Here is a 16,166-nt window from a genome sequence, read left to right as displayed (position 1 = left end):
CCCGGCGCTGTCCCGGTGCGCCCCCGACCCGCAGCACCGACCGCCACCCCTGCGGCGTTCCCCCGGCAGGCCCCGCCTGCTCCCAGGAGCGGTGCGAAGGGAGATCCCCCCCTCCCGAAACTACGGGAAAGGAGCCGCCTTACCGCCTCCCTGAGCGCGGAGCCCGGCGGGCAGCGCGGCGCACAGCACCAGCAGCAGCGGCAGCAGGCACCCGGACATGGCGGCACGGCACGGACGGAGGGACAGCAAGGACGGGACAGACGGGACGGACGGAAGCCGAAGTCTTCACCCCCTCGGGCGGGGTGAGACTGAAACCGCGGAGCTTCACCCTGCTCAGAAATAGCGGAAGCGGCGGGACAGGGTGACAGCCCCGGCGGGATTTCTTAGTCGAGGGGATGTGGCTGCTCTTCTTTTGGTTTATTTTTTTCAAAGCCCAAGGCAGCTTGGCGCTTTGGTTTGGTTTTAATTGCACCTTTTATTTTGGAGGAGGGGCAGTGAATCGCGCCTCGGTAAGCTGTCGTGCCCTCCAGCGCTGGGCACAGCCGGGCCCGCAGCCCGCAGCAGGCGCCGTCCCGGGCTGCTCCCGGCCGTGTGCCCCGTGCACATCCCGGGCTGCTCCCGGCCGTGTGTGCCATGCACATCCCGGGCTGCTCCCGGCCGTGTGTGCCATGCACATCCCGGGCTGCTCCCGGCTGTGTGTCCCATCCACATCCCGGGCTGCTCCCGGCCGTGTGTCCCATCCACATCCACACTGGAACCTGCTGGCTCCACGCCCCGGAGCCCTCGGCTGAAACTGGCCTCAATCTTGAGGGGATTCGCAGTGCGCTGCGGCGGCCACGTCCTCGGTGCTTGCAGAGCCAGCCTTCCGCTCTCCTTCATCTCCTTGGCTTTCCTAAGCAGGCTGTTGTATTAAAAATATAATCTAAAACCCAGATTTGTTTTGAAAAAGTAATTTTTTGTGGCATTTTTTAGTACCGATTTCTTTTGGCCTTTTTTCTGCAAGGTAATTTGTTCGCAAATATCAGCATTTTCACTGGAGTGTTATAGAGGAGCAACTATCTTGTGGATCATGGAAAACAGAAATTATTCTGCCTTGAGGGGTCATCAGGGATGGTTTTACAGTGCTGAGCACCTCATCTAAATGAAAATGAGGCTTTATTTGCTGGTCACTACTTCTCCTTGAGACTGGACTCTCTTTAGGAGCAAGGAGAATCTCTAGTGCATGTATGCATATATACTGTACTCTTGTTTTTCAGGTCTCTGAAATTTGCTGCCTTTTCTAGTTCAGTTCACTACCTAAACAAACAGTAAAACTTCCTTCTCTATTGGTAAAACAGGCTATAGGATGTTCAGTACTGCATGGTATGTACCATACAATGACAATGTTTTCCCCTAATAATGGAGTATGATCAATTGTGCCCTACTTGCTGATAAGCTTTTGTGATTGAGTTGATATTCTGCATCATCTGAACAATCTAGAGTGTAAATTCTGCATGAGATAGTTAAACTGTTTTCCAATCTCCTAGTTCAGTTTTGTCTTCCTCACCTTTTCAGTGTTTTCATGCTAAGGTTAGAAAGTACATTTTTGAACTGTATATGTTTTCAGAGAGCTTCAGGTTCTATCATTTATGCCTTAAGACTTTAGTGAATGGTCTTAGGTCACTGTTTTGCAGAGGGGTAGATAATTATCCTGTTCTGGTTTTAGATCTCAGGATAGAGAGTACAATTGAGATTATGCTGGACAACTGATAAACATTCCCTTTCATTTGCACTCTTTCTATCAATATGAATAATATAAAGGCAAAGATAAGATTAAATCAGTGGTATTCTTTACCATTCATAAATATAGGGTTAAATACTGCACTTACTAGCCTTACAGCAATAATACTTGGTGCAAGAAGATTTAAATCAAGTTTTCATAGCAGACCTGTAAATATGGAATCAATCTTTTCCCAGATTTCTTGTCCTGGAGAGGGTCTACAGTTCTTCCCCTTCAAATCTCCCCGTTGCCACTGCAACTGTTGGAGAAAGCTGCTCTAACATAAGCTAAAGGAAGCACCTTTTCTAATTTGTTTCTGCTATTTCATCATTATATTACAGGATCCATAGCATAGGAAGTTATGAAAGCCAGAAGCATAAATGTGTTCAAAGGAGATTGCACACAATTATGGACAACACATTCATTCATGACTGTTCAGTCCAATGCAACTTCTGGCTCAGGAAGTCTGTACTTCACTGATTACCAGAGGTTGAGAGTGTGGCTGGAGGAAGGCTTATGGTCTGCATGATGTGTTGCTGATAGTCTCTCTCTCAGCATGTAGCTCTGATCTTTAGCAGAAATGGATGCAGAACAGGAGGGACATTGTGTCTGATTTGTTACGGTCATTCTCTGCCTGCTTGACAAGATACACCAGTTTACAAACAACACTGAGAGGGATGTTATTTTATGTGTTCAAGTAGGCCTTAGGCTCACTTAAAATCTTTAATAGTGTTGTGGGTATGGTCTGTATCAAATATCTAAGATAATGAAGGAATCCTTCAATAGGAAGATGGTACAGAGGGACTGGGGGGCAATAACACGACCTGGAAGTGCTGTGGCTCAACATCATCAGTCCATGTGCTTCCTCAACCAGTCAATGTATTTGGATACCCTAGTGTAAACCCCATAGCTGCCTTTAACAGCACAGCCCTTTCCCCAGCTGACAATCCCTGTCAGAAACCAGGTGTTCTTGTACCGTGTAGCATGAGGACCACCACTGTCTCCCTTGCAGGAGTCCTTCACCCCAGACAGGTCTCCTGCACAGAACATATTCTCTGTGATATTTAAATCAGTCTCCTTTTCACATTCTTGTGTCTTTACACGTGGCACATCAACTCTCATCAGGACAGAGGAGGCGGCACCTCCATCTATTAGGCGTCCCCATCCGCTTACTGTGGAGAACTTGATGGTGGACAGTTCATACACAGCAAACCTTTTCTCAGGCAAGCATATTGGCACCACATGGTCAGTGAGATTCACGGGTGTTTCCAGTTTCAGGAGGGCTATATCATTATTGACCAGTCCATTCCTGTACTCTTCATGAATGATCATCCTGGCCACTCCACTTTCTTGCTCAGTTTTCTCATCAACGTTTATTTTGTGTTCACCTGGAAAAGTTATTAATTGTAGGTCATGTCAGGTAGCTCCTTGAGTCCTTGGAAGCTTGAGGATGTGGGGTGTTTCTAGTCTGACACCTCCAAGGACAATTAGCTTGTACAGCCAAAGCCTTCTACTCTGATTTTATCAGGTTGGGACGCTGCCACCACCTTGATAAGATGAGGAGGGGAAGATACATACCCAGTCTGACCCGAAGCTGTTTAGGGTGAACGCGCTCCAAGCAGTGAGCTGCAGTGACCACCCACCCTGGGGAAAGCAGCGTGCCACCACACTTTTCTTTCTGATCCAGTATTATAAGGGCCTGCCAACAAAAAGCAAATTTATGTCCTTCCTCAAATGTTCTTGACAGAGATCTCAGTAGAGATGGGTTTCATATTGCTTCTTTCTGTCCCTTCATGCAACTGTTCCACAATACCACGCTGACTCCATGGAGAACTTAGCAAGGGAAGTCGTCCCATGGACATTTTCTTCATCTTGTAGTATGGACCCTGCATATTATGGCCCAAAGTGTATCCCTGGAAGCTGCCACTAAAATTCTTGCTGGCAGTGAAGTTAAGGACTGAGGGGGTCAGGAGATAGACACAGCTGTGCTACCACTCTACTCCTATGAAACCAGGTACTCTGGAATAAAGCTAAGGTGACTAAGTGAAAAAGGTGGATCTGCTGGCTATGGATGAAGAAGGAATTTGGTTATCAAGATATGGCACTTTTTATGAATTTTTACATCATAGATTTAAAGCAACGAATTTAGTGTAGTAATTTCATAAGGAAAATTTAAAAATAAAAGCAATGAAAGATTTTTGAAAACTCACTTGCCATGGACATTCACCTGGAGGACAGATGAAACCACCTACTATTCTTCCACGTGCAGTTGAATTTTTTTTTGCCAACACTGGTATTTTCCCACATGGGTATTTCACTGAGGAAAAAGAAAACAAAAAACCAAAACCCAAAACAACAAAAGGCAACAAAGATTTTATTGTACTGAACTCACAGCGAATGTGTAATGTCTTCAGTGAAGCTATGTCAGCTGAAAAACTGATTTCTACTCTAGGAGCATGGATTCTCAAAAATAATGTAAAGCAGCTCAGCAGGGAAGTAGTTTTTTTTTTGTTTGGAAACAGCCAGAAATGCTCTTACAGTTAGAGTTGAGGTTCTTACAGCATCACTGACATGGAGTCACCTACCATAGGTCTTTGCAGACAATAAACCTGCTTAAGACACACATCAACACAATGACTCTGTAGTCTACAATTTTCTTTGTCCCTGCTGACTTTAAGTCACAGCATCCACGGCAGGGTGAGACAGAGGCTTAATCATGGGGTCTTGCCCTCCTTTGTTTGGGCAGAGCCAAAGATGTCCCTAGGGCAGACTCTGTTTTCTGGCGTGCCTCTCCCACACTACCTTGTTTGCTTGTGTCCAGAGCCTGCTGGATTCTTCCAGACTGCACATCTCTGTTCTGCCTGAGCCAGCATGTGAAGAATGGCAATAAAGACAATCAAATCCTGACTGAACTTGCAGTTCAGCTGTAGTGCAGAGGAAGTTTTGGTGTTTTTAGTACATCCTTCACCCAGCTGGATTTTCTTGTAAAGGAGAAGGTCTAACCTCGGGGGTGCCCGTGTGCCGTGTGTCTGTGGTGAAACTGAACACACCATCCCTTCTGTCTGGCAGTCACTTCACTCTGGGGTAGCACTGTGAGGAGGAGTGCTCTGTTTCTGCCTCTTTGGGAGCCAGGGCCCTACAGTCTCTGCTGAGCTGCACGCTGCATCTCCATGGAGCTGTAAGTACTTCAGCTGACATGAAGGCAGCATCAAGGTTTTACAGGTCCATGCAAGGTATGGAGAAACAGGACTGGCTTTTTGGTGGCAGCTGGTGAAAGATTAAACAGGCACAGCCTCTAATGCTGTGTCTCTAATGCTGTGTGTAGGGCAACACAAATTTGGGCCATTGTGGGAGATGACAGAGGGACAGTGAGGGGACTGTCAGCCTGGCAGTTACACAGTTTTTTCCACTTGCAACACATGGTCAATTTTACAGCTGTTTTGGTCCCCAAGACGCAAGCAGCAACAAATACATCTTCCTTGCAGGGAAAGATGCACTGAAAAGCCTGTGAGGAATTTTGAATTGTTTGTTCTTAGCTTTTAACAAAAGCAGCTTTCCCATGACGTGGTATTGCAGAATCTGTTAATAAGGGATAAGCACATTAGCAGACATTTTTTTCTAATGAAATTGCTGCTGCTGCTGAGAGCTAGGTTGTCATTACCAGCTCTCTGCATGAGTGTTCCATTGAGGTGTGTGCAGGGGAGCACCACTCCAGAATTACTTTGCATGCTCCCTGTGGCTGTGTCCATTATGCTGTTATGTTCATATCCCCAGGGGTCTCCTTTTCCCTCTAATAAAGTAATTCAAGTAGGCATCTGCAAAAGAGTCGGGTGCCAGCTTATGTATTGGCAAAAAGATTAACTTTCACTACTCTAGTCCCAGTTGAAATTTACCTTGCTAGATGAAAAAAATATCTAGCCATAGTGTCTAGAGGAATACTATAAGTGTATTATTCCTAGCAATTAGGAAAAGAAAAGGAATGAAAAGAAAATAAAAGAGAGAGAGAGAGAGAGAGAGAGAGAAAGAAAGAAAGAAAGAAAGAAAGAAAGAAAGAAAGAAAGAAAGAAAGAAAGAAAGAAAGAAAGAAAGAAAGAAAGAAAGAAAGAAAGAAAGAAAGAAAGAAAGAAAGAAAGAAAGAGAAAGAAAAAGAGATTAACTGTTTTTCTTTGGTTTTAATAGGCCTCTTCCTGTCTTGACTCCTGTACTGAAATAAATATAGTGGTAAAATCTAGTCACAATTTCAGATTGGAGAGACAACAGTAAAACAAATCTGCCCCCAGAATATTTTCCTACTGTGGGTGCAGGATCTAAAAGGATCTCTGCTTGGTGGTCATGCTGACCAACCACTGCTTTTCTGGGGTAGCTAACTTACACCAGAAGCCAAATGTAGGATTTGGGACTCTGCCCATGGAGGAGAGGTGAGGAGCTGGTATCTGAGCATTATGCATTGCATGTCCTGACATGTACACTTTGAAAACTTTTCTTCCAGAGCTGGCTTATGCTTAGCATCAGGTTGGTAGTGTCTTACCTTGAGGGATGCAGGACACGCCATCACTTGCTAAAGTGTAATCATCATCACAGAAGCACAGTCGTGTTTTGGACTGCTTGTCAGTACAGTACTGTTCACAGCCACCGTTGTCAAAAATGCACTTCAGTTTGTCAGCCACAGCTAGAGTCAGAGAAAGAACATTTAGGATTCAAGACTTGGGTTTTTGTGCTTAACATTGATAACTTGCAATTGGAATGCTATCAGGAAAGCAAGGCAGGAAAAAAGATTTTTGTGATTTATGCAGAGCAACATCATCAGAAGTGCTTTCCATCAAAAGCTAAGTAGGCCTGAATCTCCAAGAGTTAGGGGAGAATAGGCTTTGGTTAAGAAATATATGCCTAAAATTTAATCAATCACCATTTATACAGTACCTGAGCTGTCTCAAGAATGGAGATATTGTAATTGTGTGGTAACCATCGTAAAATATCACTGAAAAATTTTAATTCTGTGACATTTTGCCATTTAGCAGGAGGATGCTCTGGGATGACTGTTGAAACTGCCTGCCTAGACTCAATGAGTGCCTAGCCCTTGTCCAGACTCTGCATGTTCTGAGGATGTAACACTCAATGTTCAGTGCCCCCTGAAATCAGTGGAAAGGTGTGTATTAACTTCATAAACCACTGGATCCTTCCCTTTGGGCTTTGTACTGTGCATATGCAGCGTAGTTCTCACAAACTGCATGGAGTGTCTAAGTTAAAGTAAGTTCAGTACTTGAGTAGGAAATTCCTCCTTTTCTCGCAGATGATGTGCAAATGCAATTTTTGTTTTTTTTCCACAAAGTCATTATAGGGCAATAAGTATCTTGCTGCCTTGCAGTGCCTGACTGCTATCTGGTTAGATCCATCCCTCAGCACCAAAAGCACAATGAACAGAAGCTGTCACAGCTAGAATGATGCAGAATCACAGAACCATAGAATATCTCGAGTTGGAAGGGATCTTCAAGTCCAAATTCTGAATTACAGTGACTGTAAACTTATTGGTTATCTCAATGCCTTGCATTTGAATTAATAACAGCATTTTTATTTTGGTAAGTTATGCCACAGCTGACCTTTTTCACAGCTTTTGCCCTCGTATTCGACGGGACAGCGGCAAACATAATCCTGGAACTGGTCATCACAGATCCCACCATTCTGACAGGGGTTGGAGTCACACTGGTTAGGGTCTGTAAAACACTCAGTGTCAGTCCAGCTCACTCAAAGAGCTGCAGCAGTGGGAGTGGTCCACAGCTGTAAGAACATCCTGAATGATCATACCGGAGTAGATGTGCCAGAACTCTTCCTGGAAGAAAAACATGTGAGATTTAATTAAAGAAGAATCAAGTCAAGTCTTACAGCCCTTGTTGCACAGCATGGGTTACAGACAGTCAGAGTGATGCCACTTCTGACTTTATAGTTTGTGACAGTTAATATCCATAAAATATTCTATTTTTTAGATTGTACATTATTTTCACATACTAATAGAGAAGGGCTTTGTTTAATGCACATAAATAGGTCATACATAAATAAGCTCTGTATAGCGGAGGTGGGATTGACTGAAAAAAATGTTGCACAATACAATAATTTCAAGTACTGTCAGGGCAGGCATAACTGGGGGTTTGGGGAGATGTCTTAGAGAGCATCTGCTTTCCCACCATCCTCTAAATGGTTACTGCTTGGGATTGCCCATGCAGTGTGCCCTCCTGCAATTCACTGCTGCTGTAGTGAATTTATCCCTGTAAATAGAAAAGAAAAATGCAAACAGCAGGACACAAAGTGCTTTTTAAACTCTGGTGGTTTAAAGTGTCAAAGCACAACCTTAGAGTAGGGAGAGTTCTTATGACAATGAGTGCTCACCCAGCTTTCTGTTACTTACTGTCCTTTCAACATCACCGTAAATCTCTCTTGCTTCCTCATAGGAGCACCTTTCTTCTATGCATTCTCGCTCTAGTGACCCCCGTTTTATCTCTTCAAAGAAGCTGTTGGCTCGTCTTTGTCTTTGCAAAACATTGCTTGCCTCTTCCTGCTTTAGAAAGACTGAAAAACAGCAGCACGTTCTGTTTGTCATAGAGCTGTGCTTGTCAGACAGAGAGGATGGGGGGACAACTTCCCCTGAAAGCTTTTCTGCTTCCCAAGCTTCTTCTGAGACACTTTAGAAAAGAAATGGGCAGATGTGAAAGAGTCTCTTTCCTCTGGCCTGCCTCAAGGTAAAGCGACAACACAGGAGTTTTAGAGATCCTGGAGCTTAGGAGAAGATGGCCTGTTACAGCAGTGGGGTGTGTGGGGGTGTGCCTGTCTGTGTGTCTGTCTGTGTGTCTGTGTGTTGTATGCATGTCAGTGACTCCTGAGGTACTGTTGCATGTCATATGCATCTTAGCACATGCAGCAGTTTCACACAGCTGTAGCATCTGGAGAGCCTGTGTCACTTTATCAAGCCCTGGTGTGCATGGCACTGGAAAGCTCGTGTCACTTTATCTAACACTGGTGTACATGGTAAAAGCTGCAATTCTGTACTTGATACAGTCAGTCACAGTGACAGGTGGACCACAGTCATGCCTTCACCCACACTCACATGTTATTTCATACCCTTCCACTTGATGGACCTGAAAAAGGGATTTACCCCAATGCTAGTAGACCACAATTTATGAACCACTGCTTTAATATATTATCTTTATTTTTCTTCTATGGAAAAGGTTATGTTAAGGTACATAGGAAGGCTGGACAATGCTGACTGCATCTCCTAGTGGAGCCTGTGAATGGCTCCTAGCTCCTGCCATCACCACAGACTACAGCCAGGAAGGGGACTTCTTGTGTGTCTCTACCATGCTTTGGAAAGATATTGGGTACATAGGTTTGGTAGCAGGCATCAGCAGAGCTCATCTCCTAGAACTGCAACTGGAAACACCAATGTCATGGTCACCGTGCTGACCTGCTCCTCAGCCTCAGGGTATTAGCACATCACACAACTGTGCTCCCCCAGTATAATTCAGGATAAGGAACAAGAAGTCCAAGTGCTGGTGTGTAATTTTGCTCCACATACTACACAGAAAAAGTCTTGACATTTTAAATTATTTTTTTATCATAGGGGATAAAAAAATTAGGGGAGATTCTGGAGCTTCATGGCAGTTTACATTTCAGCGGTTTAACTGTTTCACCTCTGCTTGTGGGTAGATTTGGGGACTGAGGCTGATGCATATCGCCTGCCTTTCCCCAGGACATTCTCTCAAAAAGAGTGGGAGTTATCTTCTACCTGATGAAAGGGCCCTGAGGGATGCTGAAAGACAGACTCATGTGTGTCACACCAATATACACTCAGTCATAAATGCTGAGAGGGTTTATTCCAGTCTGAAGTGATGTGAGGTGTGTCCATAAACATTTGTTTCTAATTCAGGATATTTGCTGAATTACATGCAGAATAATGGTAATTTCCCCCAGTAATTCAAAGTTACTTAGAAGAACGAAGTATTGTGCACTGAATTTATCCCTGGGTGCATTTGGTCATTATAGGAATGTCAGCTGGGTCTTTCTGCCTTGATTTCAGTCAGGATGTATGCATTTGATATGGCTTTCTTTAAAGGCTTTTAGTTAACCTTATGCTGCAGATATGTGGCACATGTATCAGTGCATGAGCACAGACTCTGACAGAGGAGCATGCCTGAGCACATGGCTTGGGACATCCATTTAGCATTATCTACTTTTTTGTATTGGATAATTTCTGACTCTGCTACCTATTTCCCCACCTTTCTCACTGCAACAAACAAGACCTAGTTAATGGCTAAAGGGGGATCTGAGAGCACTGGGTCTGCTTTATTAATATGGGAGCTGTTTTTTGGACATACTACTGAAGAGCTACCTCTTCTCTGCCTTCCACTGAAACAGAGTGGATCCTACCCGCTTTAATTGCTCATCAGCTGAGTGACAGGTTCTTGATGCTTTGCTTTGAAAAATGTCCCAGTTCTGCATGAAATAACCATAAATCCCAGTTCCTTTCTTCATGTAGACAGCTGGTGGTTTGCCTGCTGTCTGTGCACCAAGATAAATTAATTTAGCAGTCTAGAGGTGGTTTTCCTTAGTTGGCAGAACAAGTGCATGGAGCCATTGCTGAGAGTAAATTAGAGCTTTAGAATAATGCACAGGCACAGCAGGAGACACGACAAACACACAGCAGTGCTCAAAACTTGCAGTGGAAATCACCTCAGTAACAGGAAAGAGGAAAGAGGTCCATTGCCAGTAAACATCATTACAGCTATATCCTGCAACATACCTGCATCCAGAGAAAGAGGGATCAGTAGCAGAAAGCAGAGAAACAAAGCCACATACTGCCTGGAAATCATGATGAACCCTGTGAGCCAGTGTTCTGGCAGTGTATTGACATTTCAGCAAGGACTGTTTGGCCAAAGGGCTCAGCTTCAAATGCTTGGAGCCAGAGGAGGGGCCAGCAAGTCATGGAAACAGCAAAAGATCCATGACAGCCTGGTGAGCTGAGCAGAAGGGCACACACAAATCCTGCAATGTGCCCTTTTCACAGAAACGAGGGAGCTTGGTTTTGAAATGTGCTCTCCTGACCCATGCAAAAACTATGGTGGTTACACAGGCTGCTACCCCAGGCCTGCATTTTCCTTTTAACCCACCTTTTCCATGAGAAACGTGAATGCTGGGACCCTGAATCCATAGGACAGGCATTAACTTGGCCACATAGCACCACATGCAGAGAGTGGTGATGTGATATTACCTTGCATCAGCAGTCAGGATATTGCCTTGCAGTGCTTTGGAGTATGATTGTGCCACTGGCATCTATTCCCATTTTTCTATCACCAGTTGAAACTCTGCACTTTTTCCTGAAATTGCTGGGAATGCAAAAGAAACCAGCAAGAGACCCTACACTGGTTCTCCCCATCTGTGCTGCCAGAGCCATGTGGCCTGCACAGGTTGTAGCAGCTGGAAGTGGCACTGAGCTGATCCATGTTGTACTTCTCTAGGAGCTACCAGGGTCTGAGGGGCCACTCTGCAGACAGTGCTTTATGTGGAGCATAAACAGTCCCTGATTTAATGGAAATCAATTCATGGCATCAGACTGGAAAGCTGACAACATTCTTGGGGAAATATTTACTTAAGATAGCAGCAAGGTAAAGAGCATGTTTGTCTATGAGAAGTGGAGCATTAGCTGAAGGCTGGACTGTTTTCCAGGCTGTTCTCCCCTTCCTGCCTGGAAAGGAAGGAGGGTCAGCACTGCATCTGAATGCTACAGAAAAGGAAATCAGCGGCTGGATTTTTACTTTGTGCCAATACTCAGCATAGCTCCTTGCAGAAGTTGTGATTCCTTAGGAAAATCAGGCTCCTGGCTGTTGTTTCCATGCAGTCCTGTTGTTTAGGGGCAGTACACACAGCTGGATATTTTGCTTTGAAATCACTTTCCCAAGAGGCAGTATCCAGGCACTTCTCTGGATCACAGCCTGGCTAATTCCCAGCAGCCCAGTTCCTGGGCATGTCCTGACCCAGGCAGAGGAAGGAAGCCAGTTACTGGAATGCAAAAGAAACTACAGCAGCCCTTTGCTGCATTTTTGGACCCTTCTCCATACCTCTCAGTCTGCCAACACAGCCCTGACTCCTTGTTCACTTGCCTGTGGCAGGGAGTTGAAAATAGCAAATCCATTTTCAGATTAGCAAGACCAAAATTAAGCTTGAAAATTTCTTTTCATCTCATCTTTTTGGGAATGATCTAGCCCCACCTATCTGTGTGAGTCATGCAGATCATAGAATGAGGTTCTGCCTTCTCTGCCTGAGGCCAGGCTGAGTCTGCACCTATGCCCCCCACTGCCTTTATTTCCTTACACAGGCTGGGCATCTCCCTGCCAGGGATGGGAGGTGGCTGCCACTCTGCAGTGGCATCACAGCACCTCTGCAACCTCCATCTTCTTCACAATGTGCAGATTCTGTACATCCTTATGAGATTAAGGCAGGATTTTATCTTTGCCTTCCTTCCTCTGCTGACATCCCTTAAACCTGAAAGCTTTTGCTTTTATTTCTTGGGAATACAGCCAAACAGTTATTTTTGGAGCCCTGGAAGAAGCCCAAGTGCTGGGAACAAGGGTCAGTTCATATGGGGACCATCCCTCTTCCAAGAAAATGAATGCAATTAGACTCCATCAGGATGAACCTGAGAAGGGTCACTGAGGATTCAGCACTTCAGGACTACCTTCCAACTCTTTGTTTAAGAACTTTGTACTGACAGATCTCATCACACAGTGTTTCCTACTAACTTCAGCTGGGTCTGTTCATTGCTTAAAGACCTGTGCTCTTTAAGGGGAGTTCTCCCTTCTTTGCAGTCTTAGGCCCCAAATGTCCTGTTTTCACCTAGCATAGAGGTGATTTTCTTCTCAGTATCTTGTACAGTGCTGTGGTTGGGATTCAGTGTGAGGATAAGGATAACAGACTGATATTTCAGCTGTTGCTGAGCAGTGCTTCTCCTGTCAGGATCTTTTCGGTGTCTCATCCTCTGCCAGTGCTGAGCTGCAGAAAAAGCACTGAGAGACCATGGCCAGGACAGGTGACCCAAACTGACCAAAGGGATAGTCCATACAGTAGAATGCCAAGCTTATATAAATGCTTATGTACTTACATGTGATGTATAAACTGGGGGGAGTCAGCTGGGAGGGGGTGATCACTGCTTGGAACTGGGATGGGCATTGGCCAGTGAGTGGTGAGCAGTTGTATTGTACATCACTTGTTTCTCTTGGTTTTTTTTTTTCCTTCTCTTTCTGTGTCTCTGCTTTTTATACTACTAATATTATTGCATTAGTATTATTAATACTTATTTTGCTTCAATTATTACACTGTTCTTATTTCAACCCATTTTTCCCGATTCTCCTCATCTCATGGGGAGGTTGGCATTAAGCAGCTGCCTGGTACTTGTTGTCTGGGATTAAACCATGAAGTCTCCTTGGTGCTCAGCATAGGGCCTGGAAGGTTGAGATGATGACTGATCTGACCAGAGAGTACTAAAACAAGTTTGTTGAAGGCCTTCATTGTATTGGTTTAATAGTCACAGGTCACAGTGATTTATTTGCCACCAGAGTGGTTGTGCTTGTTCTCAGGGCTGTGTTAAGCAATACCTTACTTGCAGCATTTGTTGCTGTTTTGGTGTCTGTCGCCTTCAGGGCCTGGGTTCTCTTGCACTTCCTCGTATCGGCTTTTGATCTGATAAGAACCGCTGGGTGCGAAACCAGCCCGGTGTGTTCTCGGCGTCGCTGTCCCGTCCTATTTCGGGAGCCATCTGCTGGGAACTGTTAATACTTGCACCAGCCCCAATCCCCATGACGGGCGCTGCTGCTCGAGGGAGGAAACGGATTCAGATTCCAGCAACAGGCTCTGAAGCTACTCAGATTCTGCTAAGGAGCACTGGGGCTACTCACACTCCAGTTGGTTTCACTTGGAGGGGTGTCAGCACACCTGGAACTGACAGCCCCGGGGTGGCAGCACAGCCCCACCACCTGCCATGGATGGATCCAGAAGCAGCAGAACAGGGAGAAGCTCTGGAACACCTGCAGTGCACTGATGATATCATTGTGCGGGGCAATACAGCAGAAGTCTTTGAGAAAGGGAAGAAAATAGTCTAACTTGTTCTGAACAACAGTTTTGCCATAAAACAAAGTAAAGGTCAAGGGACCTGCACAGGAGATGCAGCTTTAGGGAGTACAGCAGTGAGAAGGGTGTTGCCACATCCCAATGGATGTGATCATAAAACAACAGCAATGTCTCCACCAACTAACAAGAAAGAAATAGAAGCTTTCTTATGTGCTACAGATTTCTGAAGAATGCACATTCCAAAGTGCAGTCTGATTGTCATCTCTCTCAAGTGTCCAGGTATAATGATTTCAACTGGGGCCCTGAGCAACAAGCCTCTGGACAAGTCAAGCAAGAGATATTCATGCTGTAGCCCTTGAGCCAGTCTGAATAGGGCAAGATGTAAACAATGTGCTGCACACCACAGACAGGGGAGACAGTCCTACCTGGAGCCTCTGGCAGAAAGTACCAGGGGGGACTCAAGACTGATCCTTATGGAGTCACACTGACTCCAGAGGATGGAAAGCCCACTGTGCTGTAACTGATGAAGAGCTATTGGCAGTTTATGAAGGTGCTGAAGCAGCTTTGGAAGTGATTGGTACAGAAGCACAGCTCCTGCTGGAACCCTTACTCGTGCTGCATTGGATGTTCAAAGGAAGGGTCCCCTCTTCACATCATGCAATGGTGGTGGTGAATCATGCATCTGATGGTGGCACAGTGATGATGGAATCAGAACTGGTTTCAACATGCAGCAATCCAACAGCACGTGCCATCTTTCCTGCCCTGAAACATTATTATGAAAGGTGAGGACTGGGGTCATGGATTGAATGAATTCAGTGGACTTTCATAAGTGTGGCCTATAGACTTAGAGAATGGTATCTGTGTGAATATCCAGCAAAAGATGGAAAAGGTGATGGGGTATTTGGAAGTGTGGGACCTGGCATGACACAAGTGGTATGGAATAAAGGTTGGATATGGTTCTGGTTTCAGCTGGGACAGAGATAATTTTCTTCTTCAGTGCCATGCTGGGATTTTGGAATCAGTGTGATAATAATGATAACACATTGATGTTTTGGCTGTTGCTCAGTAGGGCTTACCCTAAGAGAGGGACTTTGAGTTTCATGCTGTGCCAGTGAGGAGCTGCAGCAGAAGCCATGAGGGAGTATGGCCAGGAGCAATGACCCAAACTGGCCAAAGGATATTCCTTTCTCAGAAGTCATGTCCAGTATATAAATGGGAAGGGGATGATTGCTGCTCAGGTCTGGTCTGGGCACTGGTCATCAGGTGCTGAGCAATTGCATAGTCATTGCTTGTCCTTTTTTGTAATGGTTTGTTTTTGTTTTCTTTTCTTTTTCTTTCCTACTAGTAGTAGTATCATCAGTTTATTATCATTAGTATTATTATATTTTACTTTGTTCCAATTATTAAAGTGTTCTTATCACAACCCACGGGTTTTACTTTTCTATTCCTGATTCTCCTCCTCAGTGCACTGGGTGGGAGGGAGTGAGCAGCTGCACGGTCATGTCCTGTTTGGGGTTGAACCATGTCACCAGCCAGAGGAGCAAACAGTTTGTTTTTCTTCCCCAGAAGATCCCTGTGTGTTACTTTGTTTTCCTTCTTGTGCAGTCATGCTCCAGTTAATGAGATTTCCCCTGTATTTCTGCTCTAAAAATCTCCTTGCCAGTGCTGCCTTCAGCTTTGACTTATGTTCTCTGAGCAATTCCAACAAAAATGAACTGCTGTTCAATTAAAAATTAATATATATTAATGCAAACATGTACCTCTGCTGCTCATGGGTACTACTAGAATCAGTTTGGGAGCAGCTCTGTTTAATGCCACATATCTCAGTTGGTAATGAGAATATTAATTTTGCTAAAAGCCTTTTCTTGCCTGAGGCCATCACAGCCACAACAGAACCACTAGCAAATCCACAGTCCTTTAAATGTAGCTGGGGACCTTGCTGTCCTGCCAGTGGATGGGGAATAAATAAAAATTCACCTCCTTTCAAATTAATGCCCAGAGAAGGCACTTCAGTAGTTAAATGTCTTATTTTGGTAATACAATCTCTAAACACAAGTTTACACAAAGTCTTCAGAATTTCTCTCCTATTCCTTCATCCTTAATTAAGGGATTTGATTACCTTTACCTGAATACCCCTGAATTTGGGTTGCTTCATCATACAAGGCAGATCTGGTTCTTGCCACACACATCTAGGGAGGCTGCTAATTCTGGGGACTTGTGTGGAAATAGAGGAGTTCATAGTAACATCTAACATATCACTGAGAAGGGGAATGGGAGTTCCTGTCATTTTGAGTTAGGT

General features: G+C 44.8%; 1 protein-coding gene across 1 annotated transcript; it reads right to left on the bottom strand.

The window, feature by feature from the left end:
- Positions 1 to 2,608: 2,608 nt before the first annotated feature.
- Positions 2,609 to 10,617, bottom strand: LOC131096761 (coagulation factor VII-like). Its single transcript, XM_058045343.1, has 8 exons — positions 10,548 to 10,617; positions 8,160 to 8,320; positions 7,562 to 7,586; positions 7,357 to 7,470; positions 6,288 to 6,428; positions 3,970 to 4,076; positions 3,338 to 3,458; positions 2,609 to 3,147 (listed from the first exon to the last, which is right to left on the bottom strand). The coding sequence occupies exons 1-8, from the start codon at positions 10,615 to 10,617 to the stop codon at positions 2,609 to 2,611; spliced, it is 1,278 nt and encodes a 425-aa protein (XP_057901326.1).
- Positions 10,618 to 16,166: the final 5,549 nt, after the last annotated feature.

The sequence above is a fragment of the Melospiza georgiana genome, chromosome 2 (genome assembly GCF_028018845.1).
Source record: "Melospiza georgiana isolate bMelGeo1 chromosome 2, bMelGeo1.pri, whole genome shotgun sequence".
NCBI lineage: Eukaryota > Metazoa > Chordata > Aves > Passeriformes > Passerellidae > Melospiza > Melospiza georgiana.
Note: the sequence above shows the minus strand (reverse complement) of the source record. Positions and strands in the feature narration are given on the sequence as shown.